The sequence below is a fragment of the Melanostigma gelatinosum genome (genome assembly GCF_949748355.1).
Source record: "Melanostigma gelatinosum genome assembly, chromosome: 18".
In the NCBI taxonomy this organism is placed as follows: domain Eukaryota; kingdom Metazoa; phylum Chordata; class Actinopteri; order Perciformes; family Zoarcidae; genus Melanostigma; species Melanostigma gelatinosum.
Window position 1 is genome coordinate 12,728,089 of NC_136651.1, and position 21,672 is coordinate 12,749,760.

General features: G+C 43.7%; 1 protein-coding gene across 1 annotated transcript in view; it reads left to right on the forward strand.

Moving 5' to 3' along the window:
- The window catches only part of mmp17a (matrix metallopeptidase 17a), a 59,763-nt gene that overhangs the window by 34,626 nt on the left and 3,465 nt on the right, over window positions 1-21,672 (forward strand). The window contains exons 2-9 of the mRNA XM_079288836.1: window positions 576-708; window positions 1,646-1,781; window positions 9,655-9,941; window positions 14,488-14,664; window positions 15,091-15,193; window positions 16,698-16,780; window positions 17,347-17,499; window positions 17,708-17,965. Coding sequence (XP_079144962.1) covers window positions 576-708; window positions 1,646-1,781; window positions 9,655-9,941; window positions 14,488-14,664; window positions 15,091-15,193; window positions 16,698-16,780; window positions 17,347-17,499; window positions 17,708-17,965 — 1,330 coding nt within the window. The remainder of the gene's footprint in view (window positions 1-575; window positions 709-1,645; window positions 1,782-9,654; window positions 9,942-14,487; window positions 14,665-15,090; window positions 15,194-16,697; window positions 16,781-17,346; window positions 17,500-17,707; window positions 17,966-21,672) is intronic.

The following is a 21,672-nucleotide window of genomic DNA, read 5'->3' on the forward strand; positions in this document are numbered from 1 at the left end:
CTTTGACACAACTTAATATGTGTGCATACATGATACGTTCATTGAACAATCCAAAAACAGTCAGTATTTGCAAATCCAACAGTACCTACCGGTAATCAAAACATTGATTAGTGGCTGATGAACAGGCCCTTTTGTACAGAAGCCGTTTTGACACATCACAGAGGGGAAAGCACAGGTGCAACTAATTAAGAGAATGATCTTACAGGGACACTTGAATACAACAGAGCCATCGTTAACGTGATTAGTAACACCTGTGCTTTTTCTACCATGACAAGTCAAAAGGCTTATTTAACGAGTGTGAAAAGTGTGAATTCGAATGAGCGGTTCTCGAGATGTGCAGAGCGCACACAAGACAGACGGAGATCCTTTGCGTTATAGTTAGATATATGTGTACAAACATTACATTCAGACATAAAACTGTCACATAACCTGAATGTACATATGCGCATACACACACGGTATTCGCAGACAGTAAACACGAACAGGTGTCAGACCCTCAGCAGCTTTGGGATACTTGGAGTCCTTGAAATGCCTGTGATGACTCTTGAACTCTGTGTCTACTGTTTCCCTTCCAGGACTGGCTGAGCAAGTTTGGCTACCTCCCGCCCCCTGACCCAGTGACTGGTCAGCTTCAGACCAAGGAGGCCCTGACCAATGCCATCAAAGCCATGCAGAAGTATGGAGGGCTGAAGGAGACCGGAGTCTTAGGTACGTGGCGGCGTGCGATCGCGCCGAAACGGGAGGAATATGTTGGCACTTCGGATGGATGGATGGATGGATGGATGGATGGATGGATGGATGCACTTTGTGTGTGTTTTAACTTCCTGTCTACAGTATGTGTGAGTGAGAGAGCGACTTTAAAAGTGTACCTGGGGACACACAACACACAGACAAAATACGGCTTTAGAAACTGGCAGTTGGAGTCAATCATTCTGACATAACAATCGTCGAACACGGGTAAAATGTCTTTTAAGCCCTTTTGTATTGGATTGCATGAGATCACTATGCCCCGTGAAACACCTTGTTAACATAAATCACACTTGATGTCACACAGTCGAATGACAGTACTGCATGCTGTGTGATCGATCATCGTGGTATATGTAAAACCGGTGTATTGATTCGAATACCTTCTCCCTTATACATCATTTCTCGCTCATACAGTGTATTGTCAGCCACACACACACACACACACACACAGCAGTTATCTTCTACAAACAATGTCATTCTCTATATACCATACACACCACTGCTCCATCTCACGCACACAACTGTAGAGGGTAGAAAGCATCGCACTGTGTGAACGCATCAAGACAGCGGCGGCTGTGTGTAATTTATGGCCCCAACTGCAGTGAGAGGGAATCGTACATGTATGATTTTATGGCCTGAACGGACGCTCGTGCACATGCAAACATATGTATGCATGCGAGCGTATTCAGTGTGAGTTACAGCTGCTGAAAGTTGTCGAACCGTAGCGGTTGATGTCTTCCACTGTGTTTATGTCGGACATAATCTGTAATCAGGCGTTAAGTAACTTTTCTAGCCGTCGTGAAACCGATGCGATAAAAGTTCTGTTTACGGTGTTGTAATCATGTTCGGTGTAATTGATGTTCCTCCGTTAGTCTGTTACCTGCCCTCTCGCCTTTAGACCAAGCCACGGTGGGTCTGATGAAAACACCCAGATGTTCTCTGCCAGATGTTTCCGAGGCGGAGGGGACAATGGGCCGCAGGAAACGCGGCTTGAACCCTCAGAACAAATGGAGCAAGAGGCATCTGTCCTGGAGGTAAAGAAACTATTTTTAAAAAGCACTATCTATCTTTCACCATTTACACCCGTAGTCATGCTGAATGCTGAAGGGTGCTTCACAAAGATGAGAGCATCCAGTCAATGGAAATGTGCCCAATTCATCCTACTAGGCTGGAGGGAACAAAACACTACATTTAGCATGCAATTCACTTCTTTTAGAAGTATAATATTGTACAAATACATACAACGATGTTTCAGTGTTTGTGTTTCAGTATAGTTCATCTGTGTCAACTGAGAGCAGGTTATCTAAGCCTAAAACAATTGTGTTCAGTCCAGCACCCATAAACCATCACACTTTCACTATTGTCTCCTCCATCTGTGCAGCCTTTGGTAGATTAGATTAGATTAGATTAGATTAGATTAGATTAGATTAGATTAGATTAGATTAGATTAGATTAGGTCATGCTTCCTCAAGGCAGAAATCTGTTGTTTTCTGGATACATTTCGGCTCCAAAGGAAGATGTGATGTGATGTGTTTTTTGCACACAGACAGTAATTGCATCTCCGGGTCTATACTCCCAACACCGAAGGCATTTGTATGATTCCTGAAGATAGAATTAATTCTACAGACTATGGTCCAAATATAAATGCAGTCAGGGCAACACACGGCTTGGTGTTGAAACAGCAGATGACGACACGGTAGAACATACGGTTGGCCTTTGCTGATTCACACAGGCTGTCGGGGATGATTCAACAAGGAGATGATCTCAGCTGATGTTGGCCAGTCTGTCTAATGTATAACAATCTACGCATTAACGCAGTTGATAGAAACACACATGAACAATGTAATTCCCTTGGACAAACCCAAAGCCAACAAGAGACGTTGGTGTGGTCTATGCCTGAGTGCTGACCAGGATCAGAAGGGGAGAACACGGTGCTCCGAGCCGTCTGATGGAGCCGCCTGAGGATCTGAGAGCTGCTGGAGCGCTCAGATCTTTAAACATTAACTTGAAACCGATCTATTCAGCCAGGCGGTTGATTACACTTTTCTGCTTCCCATTTTCTTTTTGTATTTAAGTTTTGTTTTTTTTAAGTACTAAATGAGGCCCCTAAATGACTTTGTATTTAAGTTGTATAATTGTATTCATCTAGTTTTTATTTCACGCTTTATTACTGTTATCATAGCTTATAATTCTCTTATTACTTGTTTTTTTTATCCTCTTGAGTGCCTTGGCCTCAAATTGTCAAATGTTAAATTTCTGAACTGCATTTAGTCTTTTCTGTGGTTTTCACGGTTCCCTCTTATTTTCGGCTCGTCAGTCGTCTGTGAGGCACTTTGAACTGCACGATGAAAGGTGCTGTACAAACAGCGGTTGATTGATTGATGCGCACACACAAGCGCATGCAGGAAAAAAAAGACAGGAGGGTGGAACAACACACACAGTAAAAAAACACAAAATCCCCCTCCCTCCCTCCCTCCCTCCCTCCCTCCCTGCTGGTGAGAGGTGTTTGTAAAGGGTCGGTGCTTCTCAGTCAGCTATCAGACACAAGTCACAACAGTCTCACCACAACCTTTTCATCAAATCTCCCCACTGCTCGCTCTGCCCATTCATGGGGAGTGACCTCTCCCACATTTCAGCCCACAGCGTTGCTGATGAGAGTCAATTCTTCTGTCAGCCAACTTCTTTGATGGTGTGACTGGCCGCATCTTTCAACACCAGTAAATCAGTTGAAAACAATGCAGTGTGCAGTCACTGCTGATCCCAGTTTGTTCTGTTTAGTGTCGAGCGCCGGTTAGCAAACGTTAGCACGCAAACACGCTAAGCCAAGATGGTGAAACCTGCTACAACATTAGCATAGCATTGTCATCAGGCGCATATTGGCTCATGTTAGCGTTTAGCTCAACGCTGTGCATGTGCATGGCATCACAGAGCCGCTAGCGTGGCTGTAATGGCGGGAAATCAGTTGACTTGTGCGTTGCCCCCCAAATGTTTTCCCGCACAGTGACAGTTGCCGCCTCACATGTGTTCCCCAACACCGAGCACAGCGCTTTTAGCTCGTTTTCAATATGGACTGCTCAGCCAGTGTTGGATGTAAATTTTGGCCTTGCAAATGTTAGCTTCTAAATGTTATGATTGCACATTAGGAGAACTAACAGCTGCAGAATGTATACAAATTAGACCGTTTTGGCATGCACACACACAACAACCGAAAAAAACAAACAAGAAACCCAAAGTGAGGTTGAATTTGTGATGGACTGTGATATACAAAACACAGTAGGGCCGTGTTGTCATCTTGGTTCTATTTCCACTCTTCTCCTGCTAGTTTTGGGCCTTAGTGCACAGGCGTAAGTGGTTAAATTGCCTCTGTTTGAGGTGTTCACTGCTGACAGGTTAGCTCGGCATCTCGGCTGAGTGGGGGTGTTGCTTTGCCAGGAGCTGCAGTGTTGTACCTGACTGCTGGAACACACCGAAACAGACAGGTAGGCTGTCATCATTCTTTCAGGGGGGCGGGGGGGGGGTCCTGCAGGAGTTATACTGCAAAAGCAGGACAGAAAATAAAGTCGAGCTCGGACTGAGGGACGATGTTTGAGTTTATTTCTAAGAGAAACAAAGAATTAAAAACACGTCTCTGTCAACTTCTTCTTTTTTTCCTGCTCCGCACTGATTTGCAGCAGGAGAAGAGACCGATCACACCGCGAGAGGGAAGAGTTCAGCGGGACGAATCCCCTTGTCACCCGGATCAGGGATGGTTATGGCTTATTGATAACATTATGGCTGCTTTTGCCCCGTGGCATTGCCTTGTTGAAATAATCCCCGCACATCCACCCACCGGAGGCACCGGAGATACAGACATTTCTTCGGGGTCAGGATATGATTGCATTTGGGTGGGGGGGGCTCTCATGAGGTCTCAGCCGAGCTGGAAACAACCGAGTCGCAGCAATCAAGCATCGCACTGCACCGAAAGCTGTTGTACGTAGTCAACATCTGCTTCAGGGGAACCGGCATGCACGCTGCTGTGAAGACCCGCTGCTTTATGACCGGGAATATTTTTTATTATCTGACTCTTCTCTCCATACCAGCGCTGCCAAAAGTACGACGAGCCAATATCGCACGCCTTCAGACGCCTTGAGCTCGTCTTTGTGAAATACGGCAGCCTGTCTCTTCAGTCCTGCAGTGAAGCCATCTTTCTACTTTCAGCTCTCACACACGTGTGTGTGTGTGTGTGTGTGTGGTGTGTGTGTGTGTGTGTGTGTGTGTGTGTGTGTGTGTGTGTGTGTGTGTGTGTGTGTGTGTGTGTGTGTGTGTGTGTGTGTGTGTGTGTGTGTGTGTGTGTGTGTGTGTGTGTGTGTGTGTGTGTGTGGAAAGAAGCCACGGCGGACACTGGAAATTGAGATGTACAGTACAGACCTCGTGTCTTTAGTTGGCTCCTGCCAAGAAACAGATGGTGAATGTAAAGTGATTTTATTATGAACACTTATTATTTGTTAATTTCAGATTCAGTCACATTTTTTTCAGAGGTTGTGTTATTGTGTGGTTTATCAATAAAGCAAAAAGCACTGATATGCTATACAGAGCTGCAGCATCGGGGGGGGGGGGGGTTGCTGTAATTTAATGACAGCACTTTTTTATCCAGGTTTTTTTGTTGAATGTGGAAAATGCCTTGTTTTCCTTTTTATTAGATAGATTTTTAACTGTAATATTCTCGTAAATCATCACACACACAACATCCACAGTACACTCCTAGAGTCCTACACTTTCTTCCTTCTATTGTATCCTCTGCCTTTATTCAGCTCCAAGGCCCCTCTATTGTTGATACATTGCCGAGAACATTTGTATTACCCGCAGCCGATGACGTGCCAAGGTACTGATTTCTGCTCAACTACGCCATTTAAACATGAGTCAGGAGGGAAAACACCTACCTACACTGTAGAAAAGTTGTTCATTCATGACTGGAGGTGTTGCTGGAACACTTACATCCACCTTAGGGTGCCATTCAGAACACAAAGGACGCTCACCGGTAAGGGTGTCGAGTTTAAGGAGGTGTGGTTTATAACAAGAACAAATACAAAGATATTCAAGTAAGCAGATGTACATAACTTAAATGGGTTATTACCAGAAGCATTGAAAAGACTGAAAAGTTGTAGATGTTCTAGATGTGAATGGAAGCAGCATCCCAGTATAACAACAGCACATCGGCCTGTTGAGATAATATCTCGTAATAGAGTCTTTAATGGCAAAACTAATTTCCCTCCTCATTACATATTTATACCGTTGTTCGGTTAAGGATGGTTTCATAGACATTTATTTGTCAAATAAGATGTAAAACTTCTTATTTGTTTAAATTACAGGATTTCTAGAAGGTTTATTGGGTTAACTTAATGTAATTGTACTTGCTCAGATTCATGTTGTACATCCGTCATCTTGCCTGTTGGGGAATTCGTCCCGCTCTCCTTCCAGTGCAATAGAAACGCAGCCTATTGAAAGGATATATTGTATTTTTTATTGTTATATATGTGCGGCCCATTCTTTCTGCCCCATCCATGGACATAAACAAGAATCAGCAGCATGATTATTCTTTGTTTGTTGGAGAGATATAGGTAGGTAGAGTTTTGCCCAAATAAGGCAGCACAAATGCATTGCAAAACATTGCCCATACATTAAACATTGATTTAAAGGTAAAACGATTTGTGTATTTGTTTATTTCCATTCAATAGCTTTTCTTTTCTTACAGCTGGAAAAAATTGAAGATAAACCTTTTTAGACACGGGGAATTAAGAAAGACAAACACTTGCACGAAATCAAATTCCTCAGACTAAAGCCTACCCTGCTTTACACAAATTAAAATGCGTGTTATCATCCAGGTTCTGATTAGCTCTGTTGGCATGGTGTTTGCACTCTTTATGTGCATCAATGTGAGATCAAACCCTGATATATTTTACTGTGTTTTTAAAATCACAAACCTCGTAATTCTTTTGAAATCCAAGTGAAAGAGATGGCAAATATAAACCAGTCGGCGAGATTACAAATATGAAGTTATGATGTGTTGATAACCAAGGACATCGTTAATCGTCAGGTTTGAATGTGAAGACCGATAGATGTTTTGACGCATGAATAAGTATAGGCTCTTGAATACTGTGACATTGACCTGCGTACTTCATCTTTCTGCTGGCTTCCTCTCACCCCCGTCAGCCGGTTAAAAAAAAGCGCCTTCCTTCCTTCCTTCCTTCCTTCCTTCCTTCCTCCTCCTCCATCCTCTTGTTTGCCGGTTAAGGGCCACAGCCAAAGATTCCCAGTCGATCCAGGACCGTCTGCTCGGTAGTGTCGCGGTGTGCTTTGATGTAAGCAGTTCTTCATGGAGGCATTACATTTGATTGATGTGGAAACGTCTGACGGTACACTCTGTTCACAGATATTTATTTGTGAGTCAATGATGCACACTCGGGGGAACGCTGCTCAACAGCCCCTCAGCCACTGAGCCGGTGATGACTTCTGCTTTATGCTGCAGCCCAAAAACTCCGACGTCTGCACTTTTTTTCTGGCTCATGTGCTTATCACTTTCTCACTGCCCATCAGTCACGGTCATGAAATTAGAAGGAAATAAACAAGTGTATTCATTCTGAGAGAAAAGCATTCACTGATATGACCTGTGACCACGTTAGTCAGGGCTCTTGTTTCCCACTGAGCTAACAACAACAAAAAGTCCTTCTTATTGGGAAAATGTGGCTCTATTGTAGCCGTGACTTATGAATTCAACATATTTAATTAAATAACTCGGTCAAGCAGAATAATACATCATGATATATAAGATAAATATATCCGCTCAGTTCATCTGTGGTTCAATTGCTGCTATTTCGTTTGACGGGCGGAACAATAGAACATTTAAAAAAACACATACAGGCTGACACACACACGCGCGCACATACAAGCTGACACACACAGTGGCTGCACATACATATTCACGCCGTGACAAATCCATGCACTCTGCCTCTCCATCGCTCTCCCTCATCAACATTCTCTCTCACACACACACACACACACAGTCGGTCGGCCTCGTCCGTCTGAATTAGCACTAATAAGCAGGTGAATTGTCAGTGGAGGGTGAGCTATTTGCACTGACCTTGGCTCACTGTGATTTGCAGTGAGGGTCAGGCGCTCAGGCAACTAGGAATAAGTGGACTGTGTGTGAGCACATCTTTTTTTTTTTTTTGTCAACAAATCAACACAAGAAAGAAAAAAAAAAATCACGCTTCACGAGTCTCCCCCCCACGGACGAGTCGATCCGATTAGATTTGGAGGTAACCGGCTGCATACGTCTTCATCTCAATGAGGTGAAACTCCTCTTCCAACGGCTCCCACCATGTTGCTTTTCAGCTCCGCCGCCCATCTGTCCCGTGACCACGTGTTGACAGAGACATATTTGCTAATTAGCTGCACTAATGGACTCATTCGCATCGCTGGGTGTGTTAAAGACATCGCGGTAAACAGCTACAGCTGTGTGCAGAAAATATCAGCTCATGCCGGCTGAAAAGTGTGGATGTCAGCGAAACACCAAGATGCCCTGGAAATGGTTTTATTGCAAAGAGGAGATGCGAGAGGTGATGGTTTCCCGTTTGTAGTAAAGGGTTGATTATTCTCATCTCCATTACTTTACACGATTATACAGTGATTCATGAAAGAGAATGTTCACAGCACCACTCTCCAACGCTTTCTTATCTATAGCGGCCGTCTTGAGATCTACGATACGATGGACTGTGACTACATCTCGTCTGTAATTACTATAAACCCCACTGTGGCGTATTATCACCTTTCAGTAAACAGTTTGTGCCTCTTTATGCAGCCAGTAGACAGAGACAAATTGTGTCCACCTGGCAAATGTAATTCCAAGTCCGACTCTTGTTTTCCCACCAGCTCCTGAGGGAAATATACGTCTCTTCAATGACTAAATGCTCCGCTATGTTCACCAGCTGCTCTTTAACTTTCTCTGTTATTTGGTGCTGGGCAGATAGCGGCTTTCAGAGCTTCCTCTGCTGAAGACAGTACTCACTCATTTATTGATTATTATTCTTTTCTTTATTTTTTATTTATTTTCAGATTTCAAATCATTTTCCCACTATGTCCCCTTCCTATTATTATTATTATTATTATTATTATTAATAGTAGTATTATAATATAAATTTGTTTTTCATTAGGCTTCTGTCTCTTCTCCATCAGCCACAAATGTGCACGCACCCAAACGCACACACTACATAACCCTTAGAAACAACAGCTGGTTTGTATATTTGTAATAACAATAATATTGTTATCTATCTATATATCCATCTGTTTGTTTTGCTTTGTCTGTCTCATCTATATTCCTGTTTCTGTCTCTTCCTATGTGTTGAATGTCACTACCCCTGTTTTGTGTACTGCCCTTTACACTAATTACAAAAAGAAAAGAAGAACAGTTCAGCTGCAGGCTGGAAAAACGAATCATTTCGTTCTGATATGAATATTGATTATAGCCGCTTTAATTACCCATTATATACCCATTATATTCTATCTCCCAATGTTTATCAGCCACAGTCTGAGGACGACGCCCATGGACGAGTTCCATGAATTTCAAGAAACTCCATATTTAGTTGTTCTGGGACTTATCGTCTCTGAGGTAGTGATTGTTTTAAGGGAAGCTTTTTTTTTAAATGGTGCCAACCCTTATGGTGCTTGGACCTCTAAAAGAAAATCAATCACGGAGAATGGTGAGGAAGAGAAGAGTCTGTCGGCTTGGCTCTATGTATGTGTGTGTAAAACAAGATGAATTGCCGAGTTGATAAAAAGTCAGCACGAAATGAATCCAGCTTGGAATGAGAGCACATCTGAAACAAAGACATATTTGTGACCTGTCCCCCCCCCCCCCCTCTCTTCTCTCAGAGTGAGGACCTTCCCTAAGGATTCGGCCGTACTGGGCAGGGACACTGTCCGGGCCCTGATGTACTACGCCCTGAAGGTCTGGAGTGACATCGCACCGCTCAACTTCCATGAAGTGGCCGGCAGCGATGCAGACATTCAGATCGACTTCACTAAGGCCGACCACGACGACGGATATCCCTTCGACGGGCCAGGGGGCACGGTGGCGCACGCATTTTTCCCCGGAGAGAGGTTCACAGCTGGGGATACGCACTTCGATGACGACGAGGCCTGGACCTTCAGATCTCCAGGTGATGAACCTTCACTATTAATCGGTGAAAGACAGTGCGTGACTGAATCACGGGCAGAAGAGGGATCGATGATGGGGCAGATTGCATGTGGAGTTATATGTTTAGGAAACATCGAACCAAAGCACTTCTTAGAGACTCTGAACGCACGAGAAAATGAGACTGGAACAGTCGGTGTCAAGGAAACTGAGAGAAAATTAGAAAGAGGCTGAAAACTATTTTGAACTTCCGTGCTCACCAAGACTTCAATATCCAAAACTAGAACGCTGACTGCATTTTTGCAGCCAAGCTGTGCTTCTCCCCTTTGTACATGCTCCAGATTCTATAATTAATATTTAATTGGTTTGAACAATGAATATAACATGGAATGGTTCAGACACAGGACTCGGAGCAGTGACTAAGGCAGTAATGGTTGTTATCACAAGCTTATTAGGATGCATAAAGGTGGCCTTTCACTTCCTATAGCTGCCATAAACAATCCACTCTAATAAGCCTCTGGTACCCATGAGTTCTTGTTTTTAGCGATCCCCCCCAAAAATTTTTTTTTAAGTTTACAGTTTACTTTATGTTTTTGATCCCACTTGGTTGTTAAATTAATAAGAATAGAGTGATTTTAATTTCGTAACGGATGATTGGGAAGAAAATAAAGAGACAAACGTGGCATATTAGGAGTGATTAATGTATTGTTACCTGACGACGTTTCTTTTGATTTATGGGACAGAAAAAGCTGTCGCCAACGAACGCCAACTGTTTCTCTCTTCCAAAATCAAAATGTTCAGCATAGTGAGAAAAGTAGAGACGGAGATATAAAGCAAAGAACATTCTCTTATGCGAAGAATTATGTTTCCAATCTGAAACGGTTTGATGGAAGGCGGCCTTCACTGTGAGCGAGAACGTACCTTGTTAGATGTTCCTGCTTTCAAGGTTACTTTCAACACTTGAAAGGCAAAATGTACATCAAATAATACCACATCAGACTTTGTCACTTGTAAAGCAGGCGTCTGCCTCCTCCTCACTTCCTCCTGCACTCTGTAAAAGGCACTTAAGCCCCCTCCCCCCCCCCCCCTCCCTGTTTCTCATCACCAATCGATGCCAGTAAAAACACGCTGCCACTGTATACTGCTGCCTTTGATTGTGTAACATTCTTTTTGAAGAAGATTAGGGTTTATGCGAGTTTAGATGTTGACAGTACAATAGAGACACCATTATTTGTATGCTATGAAACCAAGATATTGATCCCCTGCTTGAAGGTTTGCCCTTGTGATCTTTGTCAAAGTCTTACTCTGAGTCTGTCTAGTCAAACACCTTTAGGGACTTTCCTCAAGACCAAGGTACTTCATAAAAACATATAAAGGATAATAGCTCTCCAATCAACTCTAGAGCAATGCGGTATTTAAAAGCACTGAGCACTAAGAATGCTCTTTTCTGTTTATTAAAGCTGCATTAACAGATTTTTGTCCACTTGGGGGGCAGTGCACCACTAAGGAAACCTAGAAAACGGTTGCCTAACTCTGTCAGAGTGCTGCTTGGCGCTGGGCAGTTAGCGTACAGTCGATGTTTTGTGCAGATGCTTCATGAGGAAGGCAATGTGTTTAACACCTGACCTCAAGGAAGCACTCGATGCATTTTAGTATTGATTTCACATTTCTGAAAATGTATTCATTAATTCTCGAGCCGTCAACCCACTACATTCACAAAAGGAGTCGATGCAGACTTCCATTGCTCTTAATACATTTTTCGACATGACAGAATAGCTCTTTGTATCCACTTAGCCTGCGGCAGGCTAAAATCACAGAGAGGGGAAGTAGCTCAAAGGGTAAAGTTACATTTATGAAATGGCCGATACACTGGGGGATATTATCTGCTGATCTCCCAGTGGATACAGCAGTAGGACAGGAACGCCAAAAATACGATTGAGGTCGTTTGGAAACAGGGCCGCCATAGTTTTATTGGAGTTTTTATATAGAACAGGTCTATGCCATGCTATTTCATTTACAAAGACCCAACATTTCCCCATGAACAAGCATTTGGCAGTGGCAGCAAGGAAGTGAGATCCAGAAACACATCTGCTGTTCCCTCTTATCGCCCCGAATGCTGCCAAAGAGGACGAAAGGGAGCCCTTGGAGATTGTAACTGTAAGATACCACAACTCCTCAACATATGAATGAGATTTAATTCCAATTTTCGTTTCTTGGAGCCTGGATGGATCAATAGACTTTGATAAAGGTCCAATTTCCATTTCTCTGGACAGCTTTTTATATATATTTCCTGAGCTGTACTGGAGCATGGCATACAATTAGGCATTCACTGTACTTCCCAATAATCTAGTGTATGTATTGGTTATAGCATCCTCACTCTAAGGTACAATAAAATAAATCCAGGTAAGAAATATGTGGTTCAACTGTAGCCGCAGATATTACCACAATTGATTTTTAGGGAGCATGGTTATTGACCACTACAGCAGTTCTTCCGCTTGAACAATTATTCCATTAAAATCGAGGCGCTCTTAATGTTTATCCTCGGCCATTTGCACTATGTTAAACTCTTAGAATTAATGTGTGTCTCAGGTTTAATTCATTCTAAAATGTTCTCCGTCAGTTTAAGCTGCCATCTCTCATATCGCGTCACAAGAGTGCACAACATTCAGGCTTTGTTTCATCTTTCAAACGATTGAAATCCAACATATTTCCAGAGCTATGATTCAAACATAGAAATATTAATTCTTGAGTGGCACGAGGTAAACGGTGGCAGTACTGAAAAGGATAGCCCGCGTATAGTTGTGCTTGTACTTCTTTCCATCTACCGTATGCTACACCGTCCTTATTAAAGTTTTAGTGAAATGCTGCAGGCTATGTTTGCAGCATTCCGGATACATCACACTATACAGCCAATGCAGAGGTACCGCTGAATTTATTGTAGCTACTGTGTCTTAAGAAGCCCTGAAAACCGATCTGTTGGTTGGATATATGTTACTGATCATGCAGTAAAAACTGTTTACTCTGAACCTCTCTTTCCTGCTATCTCTCTCTCTCTCTCTCTCTCTCTCTCTCTCTCTCTCTCTCTCTCTCTCTCTCTCTCTCTCTCTCTCTCGCTCTCTCTCTCTCTGCCACGGATGTCTCACTCGACGAGCCTCGTTCATCCGCCCCAAATCGCTACGCTCTGACTTTGTCCGCAGGCATTACGATTTTTATCTGTCAACCTCAGACGGGCCGTAAATACGATGGCATGGTACCTACTTCCTTCCGAGTCCCTCTTCTCTCCCCCCTCGATCCGTCCTTTTATCCACCTTTTATCCACCTTTTATCCGTCCTTTTATCCACCTTTTATCCGTCCTTTTATCCACCTTCCCTCTCCGTTCCATGTGCTCCTGTAGATTACAGTTGGCATCTGGCTTTTGGAATGTCCCAGGTGTTGTAAGTAACAAGTGCTCCAATTGTCCTTTTGTCTTTTGACAGAGCGAGGCACCGAGATGTTCCCAAGCCGAGGCCAACGTTAGGTTAACCGAATGCAGAGACTTCAGCCTAGCCACCCAGGAACTCTAAGCTAGCTCGGCTTGACACGCTAGCGCTCACATTTTTGTCAAATCTAACTCTCTAAACCACAGCTTTTTGTCTTGCTTAGCAGAGCCAGACAAGGAGTTTTCTGGAGGCTGTGCCTTTTATTCTTCAGTTGGAACATCGGGGGAAATGTGCTTTAACAGCCTGCAGCCTCTTTAGGTGTCTTTCCGCACTCAGGTTTTTGATTGGCAGCCCCGCGGCTCAGGCGGTATTACCATAGTTATCTCACGACACCACATGCCTAACAGCACTCACAGCCACCGGAGCTGTCTGTCACGGCTCTTAACTTTCAACCTATGCAGTTCACTCGTAAAAAAAAAAAGAGGGATAAACATGCAAACAGGGGTCGTATTGGTTCTGCAAAAAGTCACAAGCAGCAAGGTGATCTCCGTGAAGGTGACGCTGAGATTGTTGCGGTTTAAGTAAAAGTCTCATGTTTTCGTGATATCTTTGATCGTCATATCGTTTACCAATATTTGCATTTCTTGCTTCTCTGTCTGTTGTGTTCTCTTGCTGGTGTCGATTCGTTTTGAAATCGTGAGCGCGAGGAAAGAGGAGCTGTGTCTAGGATTTTGAGGGCGCAATTATAGGGACGAAAAATATGCTGTGGGCAGCATTCTGAAGCTGTGTCTTCCGATGTATTGACTGCAGCTAAATAACTCCAGTTTAAAAGATCGGGGCGGCATTCAAAATTGAAGGATGCGTATCCTCCTGATTTATTCCAATTCCACAGCATTTACATTTACATATGGATGAACAGGAAGACACATAAATAACAACACAGACAATGATAACTTAAAGACAACCATAACCCCAGATGAAAGGCACCCGATAACCTCTTTAAATAACAGTTTTGACGTGAGTTTAAAAATGTTGACTGATTCATGATCCAAGCAGTCCCGCTTGTCGATATATAAGATGTGTAAAAACATATCTTAAAGAAGCCAGATGTTGATTTCAGTGTCTCTCTCTCTCTCTGTGTCTCCTTTCAGACTCTCATGGGATGGATCTGTTTGCGGTTGCGGTCCACGAGTTTGGTCACGCCATCGGCCTGGTCCACACCTCAGCCATAGAGTCCATCATGAGGCCGTACTACCAGGGTCCTGTCGGCGACCCGCTGAAATACGACCTGCCCTACGAAGACAAGGTCCGCGTCTGGCAGCTCTACGGTACGTGGGAACACCCATCCACTGCTCCGTGTGTGTGTGTGTGTGTGCGTGTGTGGGTGTGTGTGTGTATGTGTGTGAGACAGAGAGAAAAAAGAGCAATTGCCCCGTGGAGCAAGGGTATTGATGAATGAAAGCATGGATTGAGTTAATTGGACCTCTTTATGGGATATGACCTTATCACACCGTTGACTGACATGGAGAGCAGCAGTGTGCGGGGGAGAGACTAATGGCCATGAAGATGGGAAGGAAATGATGCTGGTATACGAAGACAAAACATAGAATAAGCATCTCATACTGTATATTTCATGTTATGTATTGGTTGGCTTTGGTATTAATCGATGAATTGCTCCCAGAGCCCACTGTCAATGTAGTGCCTTGTCTTTTGAGTGTTCATTTGATCCTTCCGTAATCACCTGTCACCCATAGGTGTCAGAGACTCGGTGTCCCACACAAACAGACCAAGCAGCTCGTCCCAGACGGCTGAACCTCCTGTCCTGCTGGACCTTCCCGAAAACAGATCCACCTTCCTGTAAGTAGCAGATCCGCTGTGCTTTGAGTGCAACGCAAATAACTCTGATGTTTGACAACCCAAACATCCATCTGCCCGTTAAAGAGATAATAATTACGTAAAGTAGTAATAACTCGACGGAGCATAAATATGATTCGTGGATATGTACAGGTTGGTGATGAATCAAAAAGTCTCACTCGACTGTGAGTATGAGCTCCCCCTATACCAGAATGACAATGTGTGGAGCCAGACCTCTCTTCTAGAGCTCACACGGCGCTGTGGAGATACATCCGGGCTCCTCTGTGGACCGTTTCTTTTATGTTCCAGGTGAAAGCCTTGACGTGAAGGTGGCACTCTTCAAAGCCAAGGACCGTTAATGTCGATACAAAATCCCATTACAATGCGTTCAGCGGTTTTGAAGACATCTCACTCCGGACCAAAGGCTCGGACTGACCAGCAGACCCGCCCTGAATGCACAGCAGCGTCTGTCGCACTACACGGCGCATTGCCTGGATTGAGTCTCTTTGTCTGCTGTCGCCCATGATGCCTCACATCAGGAGCCAGGCCGTCGTGTTACAGTATCCCTCTTTTTACTACCATCTTTATATCGCTGGGACATTGGCTTGAGTGCGTCTGAATACCGTTATAATGTACAGAAAATAGACGCATCCATCCCTATCCAGCGTAGTGCATTTTTGTCATCCTAGCGCAAACCTTATAGATCTTGATATGTTAATTATTGCAAAGCTGGTGGCTTTGCGAGTTGCAAAGTGAGTGAACTGTACTCTCGCGGTCTCTTGAATTAATAGGATCAAGAGAGGGCAGCTTGCTGAGGGAGTGATCGAACTGCGTTTCCAGCTATGCTGACAACAACCCCCGATGCTTGCTGACCTCCATGAGTACACTGACACTCACGCAGCGGTTTCCAAACCCAACACACTTATACAACCCTCGGTAACCGGCCTTCCACTGCCCTCATTACTCATTTTTCGCCACCTCCATATCCGGGCCTGATGCGTGGAGAAGCTGGATTATGCTTGACAAGGGTCACGAATGCCACTCGTCAGCGGCGCTGCGTTAATAGAGCTCTGAATGGAGATCTTTGTTGGTAACGCGAGGGCCGGCGGCCTCCCACTCACAGAGGCAGCCCTGTGGTGCTAATGGCTTCATCATTGCCAGGCCGGCCACGTCAGTGTTTTAAATCACTTATTAGCCCAGAGGATAAATGCACTGAGGGACCTCAGCGTGGTAGCATTTCACCCAGCTTTTTTCACCTTGTTTAACCTGTTTAATTTAAGGAAAGCCATTCACTCTCTCTCAGTAGGAAGGTGCAATTATCACACAGTTGTTTTCTTTTATTGCAAACGGTTTTAACTGGTTTCTGCCTTTTTTTTTTTTTGTTGTGAGCTGCATGCTTTTCAACAAGTGAGATTATTTTATGTAAAGATGTATGTATGTATGTATGTATGTAGCCTCGACTTTGAACAAAATACAACTTTTCTTTCCTCCAACTTGTGTGTCTCAGGTTGGCCCGAGATGCCCCAGACAGATGCACCAGTCATTTCGATGCCGTGGCCCAAATACGAGGGGAGGCCTTCTTCTTCAAAGGTATTCAAGCCTGAAAGGAGAGAGTGAACGAGAGAGACGGACGGATAAACAGAGAGCGACAGCGAGAGAGAAGAGTGGGAAAGGAACAAAAAAGGAATGGAGAGGAGATAAAGTGAAAGATTAAGGGACAAAGGGGGCTGGGCAGCATGGAGGCTCCAGCGGGGCGATAGGAAGCCAAGTCATGTGTGGCTCCCAGGGCCCGTATCACAGGCTCACACTCCTCACATGTTCTGCAGGCTAAACAAACGGTTGACATGTTGAAAATGACTTCTTGAAACACAACACTATGTGATGTGAATTGGCTAATAAAGTTCTGCTTCTTGCTAATTAAGTATGCTTATCCTCCTAAACACAAGCACAGCTGCCTTATTTCGCCGCACCATTTTCCACAGATAAGAGACAGATAAATATATAGCTTCAGCTTGTCTATTAGGGGAAGGAATCTGTAATGTGTTGATAGCAGACGCAGCACAGCGTCCTATCTAAACATGGCTTCTCTTGGGATAAACTCCGACAGGATATTGTGAAGAAGTGTCGAGCTCTAACCTGTTCCTGATTGTCCGTAGGGAAGTACTTCTGGCGACTGACGAGAGAGAAGCACCTGGTGTCTCTGCGTCCGGCTCAGATCCATCGCTTCTGGAGGGGCCTCCCAACCAATCTGGACAGTGTGGATGCTGTATATGAGAGGCCTGGGGACCACAAAATAGTCTTCTTCAAAGGTAAATATCTCTATCTGATCGTAACTTTGTCTCGTCTGTGTGAGTGTTGTTGACTGACGAGATCACTTGTGCATTCTTGGTACTCCACATCAGGCACAATTGACGGATTTAATTCTAAACGTTTCGGTAGTAATTGGGTGGATGTATTCCAAACTATGAAGGCGGTGTGTCTCCCTTCAACTGTGACCACTGTGTCCACCCCCTTCAGGTCTAAAGTACTGGGTATTTAAAGACAATAACGTGGAGGAGGGCTACCCTCGTCCAATCAGTGACTTCGGCCTGCCCCTGGAAGCAGTGGATGCGGCCTTTGTTTGGTTACACAACGAGAAAACCTACTTCTTCAAGGACAGCCACTACTGGCGCTACGACGACCACCTGAGACGAATGGACCAGGGCTACCCTAAAGACAGCACGCTCTGGAAGGGGCTGCCGCCACAACTGGACGACGCCATGCGGTGGTCTGATGGTGAGTAACCCTAAAAATCAACACTTTTTCTTTACTCCAGCTGGGTTGGTTATGTGCTGCATGTACTTTCATGAGAAGATTCAGGAAATGAATGCCACAGAGCGCTTTCATTTTCGTCTTTTATATTCTCTTGGCTGTGACGGATCACGCACACCTGCAACTTCTTGTGGACAAGTGCATAGGAGGGAAATATTCATAAGCAAGAGAAGAAAGCATCCCTGCACACTGTCCTGACCTGAAATAAATTGTATTAGAAAGGAGCGGAAAATTGTATTTCTCAATAAAGTTCATTGCAAGTCAAAAGGAGAACGTTTTGGGATTCTCGCTCCTCTCATCGTTATGCTGTCTGCCTAAATAGCAACATGGAAACGCAACTAAAAACCAAAAACTTCCCCATCAGTGGTAAACCCGTGAAAATGCAAACAGAGGTTTATAAAGTCACATGTGGAACTGTGAAAGGTTAGGGAAACATTTCGTCACTCAGGTAATCTGAATTTGGAGTTTTATGTGAAAAATATGCTCAATAAAACAGTTTTTGGCAGAAGTAGGGAATCTGGCAGAAGCGAACGTTATTCAGGCCTGCAGCTGTAACCTCTGCTTCTACAGACGACAAACAATTGGCTTAGCTTACCTGAGCACACATGTATATATATTCATAGCTATACTAATACCTGTAGCAAGGTATTGGTTGGAAGGGAATGATCATTTGTATCATTCTTAACAAGTAAGAGAATCGGTGCGGCATTTCATCAAGCCTGTACACAAACTGCACACTCAAACACACACAAACTCGCATGCTGTAAGCTCTTGGCAAATACGATGTGTACATACTCGATAACGGATAACCAGTGACCCATAAAAAGCAAGCCGTGGTTATGGAAAAAGTACGTCTGCATACGTTTGCCTTCAGGGCCCATGTTTCCAGAGAACAAACTTTTTAGATTACAGACACCGAGTCGGTCTACCAGAAAGAGGTTGAACAACTGGCAGCTGGGCCTGCCAACAAACAGCCTTGACCTACACACTGCAAACACAGTGGAGTGCCGAATCAATCCACCAGCCGGTCTTCCCCCTTATGAATCCATGCTGCCTCCGTTAGCTCAGTGAGCCGGTCGAAACACTAAAGTGGGATTACAAAACTGGATTAGCAAGAAAGTCGAACTGAGGATGCTCCTCCAGCATTAACCTGCAGGGTAATCGATGTCTCCCAGTCGATCCTGATCGGGTTCTACAGATCCATCGTCTGATGCAAATCAGCCTTTTTTCCTGCTGCCAGATAAAACAGAAGTCTGTCATTTGAGAAGCGGAGTTTTGCGGTCCAGCGCACCAGAGGACGAAAGGAGGCAATGAAAGAAAACCGCCGCTTTTACCCCGTTTTGCATTTTACACACTGCTGTCTGGCGTACAGCTTCATTGAATCAGCCCTCGCACTCCGCCTCAGCATCCGTTACCTCCCTGCAGCCATTGTGTTAGCTATTAGTTTAGCTTTACTTTTCCTTTCTTCGCAGGTCGAGTCTACAAAATGTGTTTACCGCTACTTTAATTTGACCCACACTACTTGTGTCAGTCTTGAATTGTGTAACCATCCCATGACTGAGCAAATGTATTATGTTACTTGTAGCATGAATTATCATTTTCCCCCACAAATATATGTATTTGTAAGTTTTGAAGCTGCAGGAATCCATCTTTTTTTTATCTCAACAATGGATGACAACTCTTAATGTGAAAGGTCTTAGTGACAAACATGACCAGACTCTGCAGTTCCCCATCAGTTCTACGGAGCATTTTAGCATCTTTCACCACAACTTTACTGTTTGATTCACACTCGCAGCTCACATCAAGCCGGTCATCAGGTGCAGCGGGCCGCTTTTTTTTCGTGAAATAACAGGTGTTTTATCAGGCTCCCAAAGTCGTCTCTGCTCACATTCCGGAAAATGATTGTGAAATTTTCTGAAACGCATCAGGGAAGAAGTGGCAGCGGCAGATGGACGACACAAGTATTATTCTCCGCTAACTGCCGCAAATTGGCTCACGGCTTTTATGACATACGGTCGGCCGCTGACCCAGTAAAGAACTCTTGGAGAAGTCGACGCTCAATTGTTCACTTTGAGTGTTCGAACGGCAGCGTAAAGAATACAAATATGATCCGGTGTTTTGTGAGGCAACATGTGACCTAATGGAAGCAATACATTTGAAGTACTGTTACTGATTCAATTTTTTAAAGTGATTTAGTCAATTTACATTTTGAATAAAATTATCTTCGTGGAGAGGGCCAGCATGTATATACAGTATTTTACCTGTGTGTGTGTGTGTGTGTGTGTGTGTGTGTGTGTGTGTGTGTGTGTGTGTGTGTGTGTGTGGTCCTCCCTTCCTATCGCTCTCCCTCACCTGCCTCTTGAAACCTCCTACATAAAGCTACCCAGCTCCTCTGGGTAGCTTTATAGCAGGAGGTGGGGTAATGTGATCATTATTGGAGCATGTCACGCCTGAATCTGCCATGTCAGTAATTGTTATAGACTCTGTGCGTCTGTGCCTGTAAACTATTCTGCTGTGCAATGTCTATAGTGGCTTCTGTAAAAGCCGAGCACTACATGTGAGAGTAAAAAAAGAATCTGTGTATGCGTGTTTAGTGAGCTCGAGGGCAGGCCCTGTGTAATCATGTGTGTCATTAGAATGACATGAGCCATTATAATGAAAACATTAATTGCGATAATAAAAAAAAAGAGAATGGAAATGTACAACTATCTTGTATGGAGTGAACCTTTTTCTTTTAATTGTATTTTGATAGTGTACGTAACATTCACAGCCTATTTTCCTAAATGAGTCTCAAATGCTAATTGGTGAAACTCACTGAGATTTAACCTAAATAGGTAGAAACTGAGAGCCTGTTTCCTAACTTGATTGAATCACTGTGCAGCATAGGGAGGATGTGGAACAGGGGTCTCAAACTCATCTTCACTCCGGGCCACATCAGCATCACGGTCGCCCTCAAAGGGCCGGTTGTAAATGTAAGACTGTGTAAATGTAACTACTCCTAACATATTGGTAAATAACTGTCTCTGCATTTGATTGTTGTTTATTCAAGTGTAAAAATATTGTACATGCAGTTATATAAATGTAAAACTATATTTAAGCACATTTCTGTTATAACTTAAATCCTTTTAATTTAGGGTTAAGAAACCCACATTACTCTGTCAAAGATCAAACTATTGAAGAAAATATCAAATACAAATATCAAACAAGTTATTACAATAACTTTGTTCAAAGCTTAAAATCCTTTCAAGGGTGCGTTTGCACAACAATCCCACGTGAAGTATTTCATGTGTTTTAAAGCCACGTTTAAAGTAGTCTTCAATGTACTCACAATACATTTACATTGCAAGTGTACAGTAACCAGCCAAAGAGCTGCTTCTATCACTGTTTAAGTATCTCATCATTTTGACTTTCAATCTCATAATTTTGACTTTCAATCTCATAATTTCGACTACGGGGATATTTTTATTATCAAGTCTAACTTTTACTTTTTTTACTTTTACTTTAGACTTTTTTTTACTTCATTTTTTTTTTTTGCTGGCGGATTCGTGGGCCACATAAAATGACGTGGCGGGCCGGATTCGGCCCGCAGGCCTTGAGTTTGAGACCCCTGATGTGGAGGATAATAATGTAAGACTCAATGAGTCACAAAATATGAAGTTCATCAATAAGGC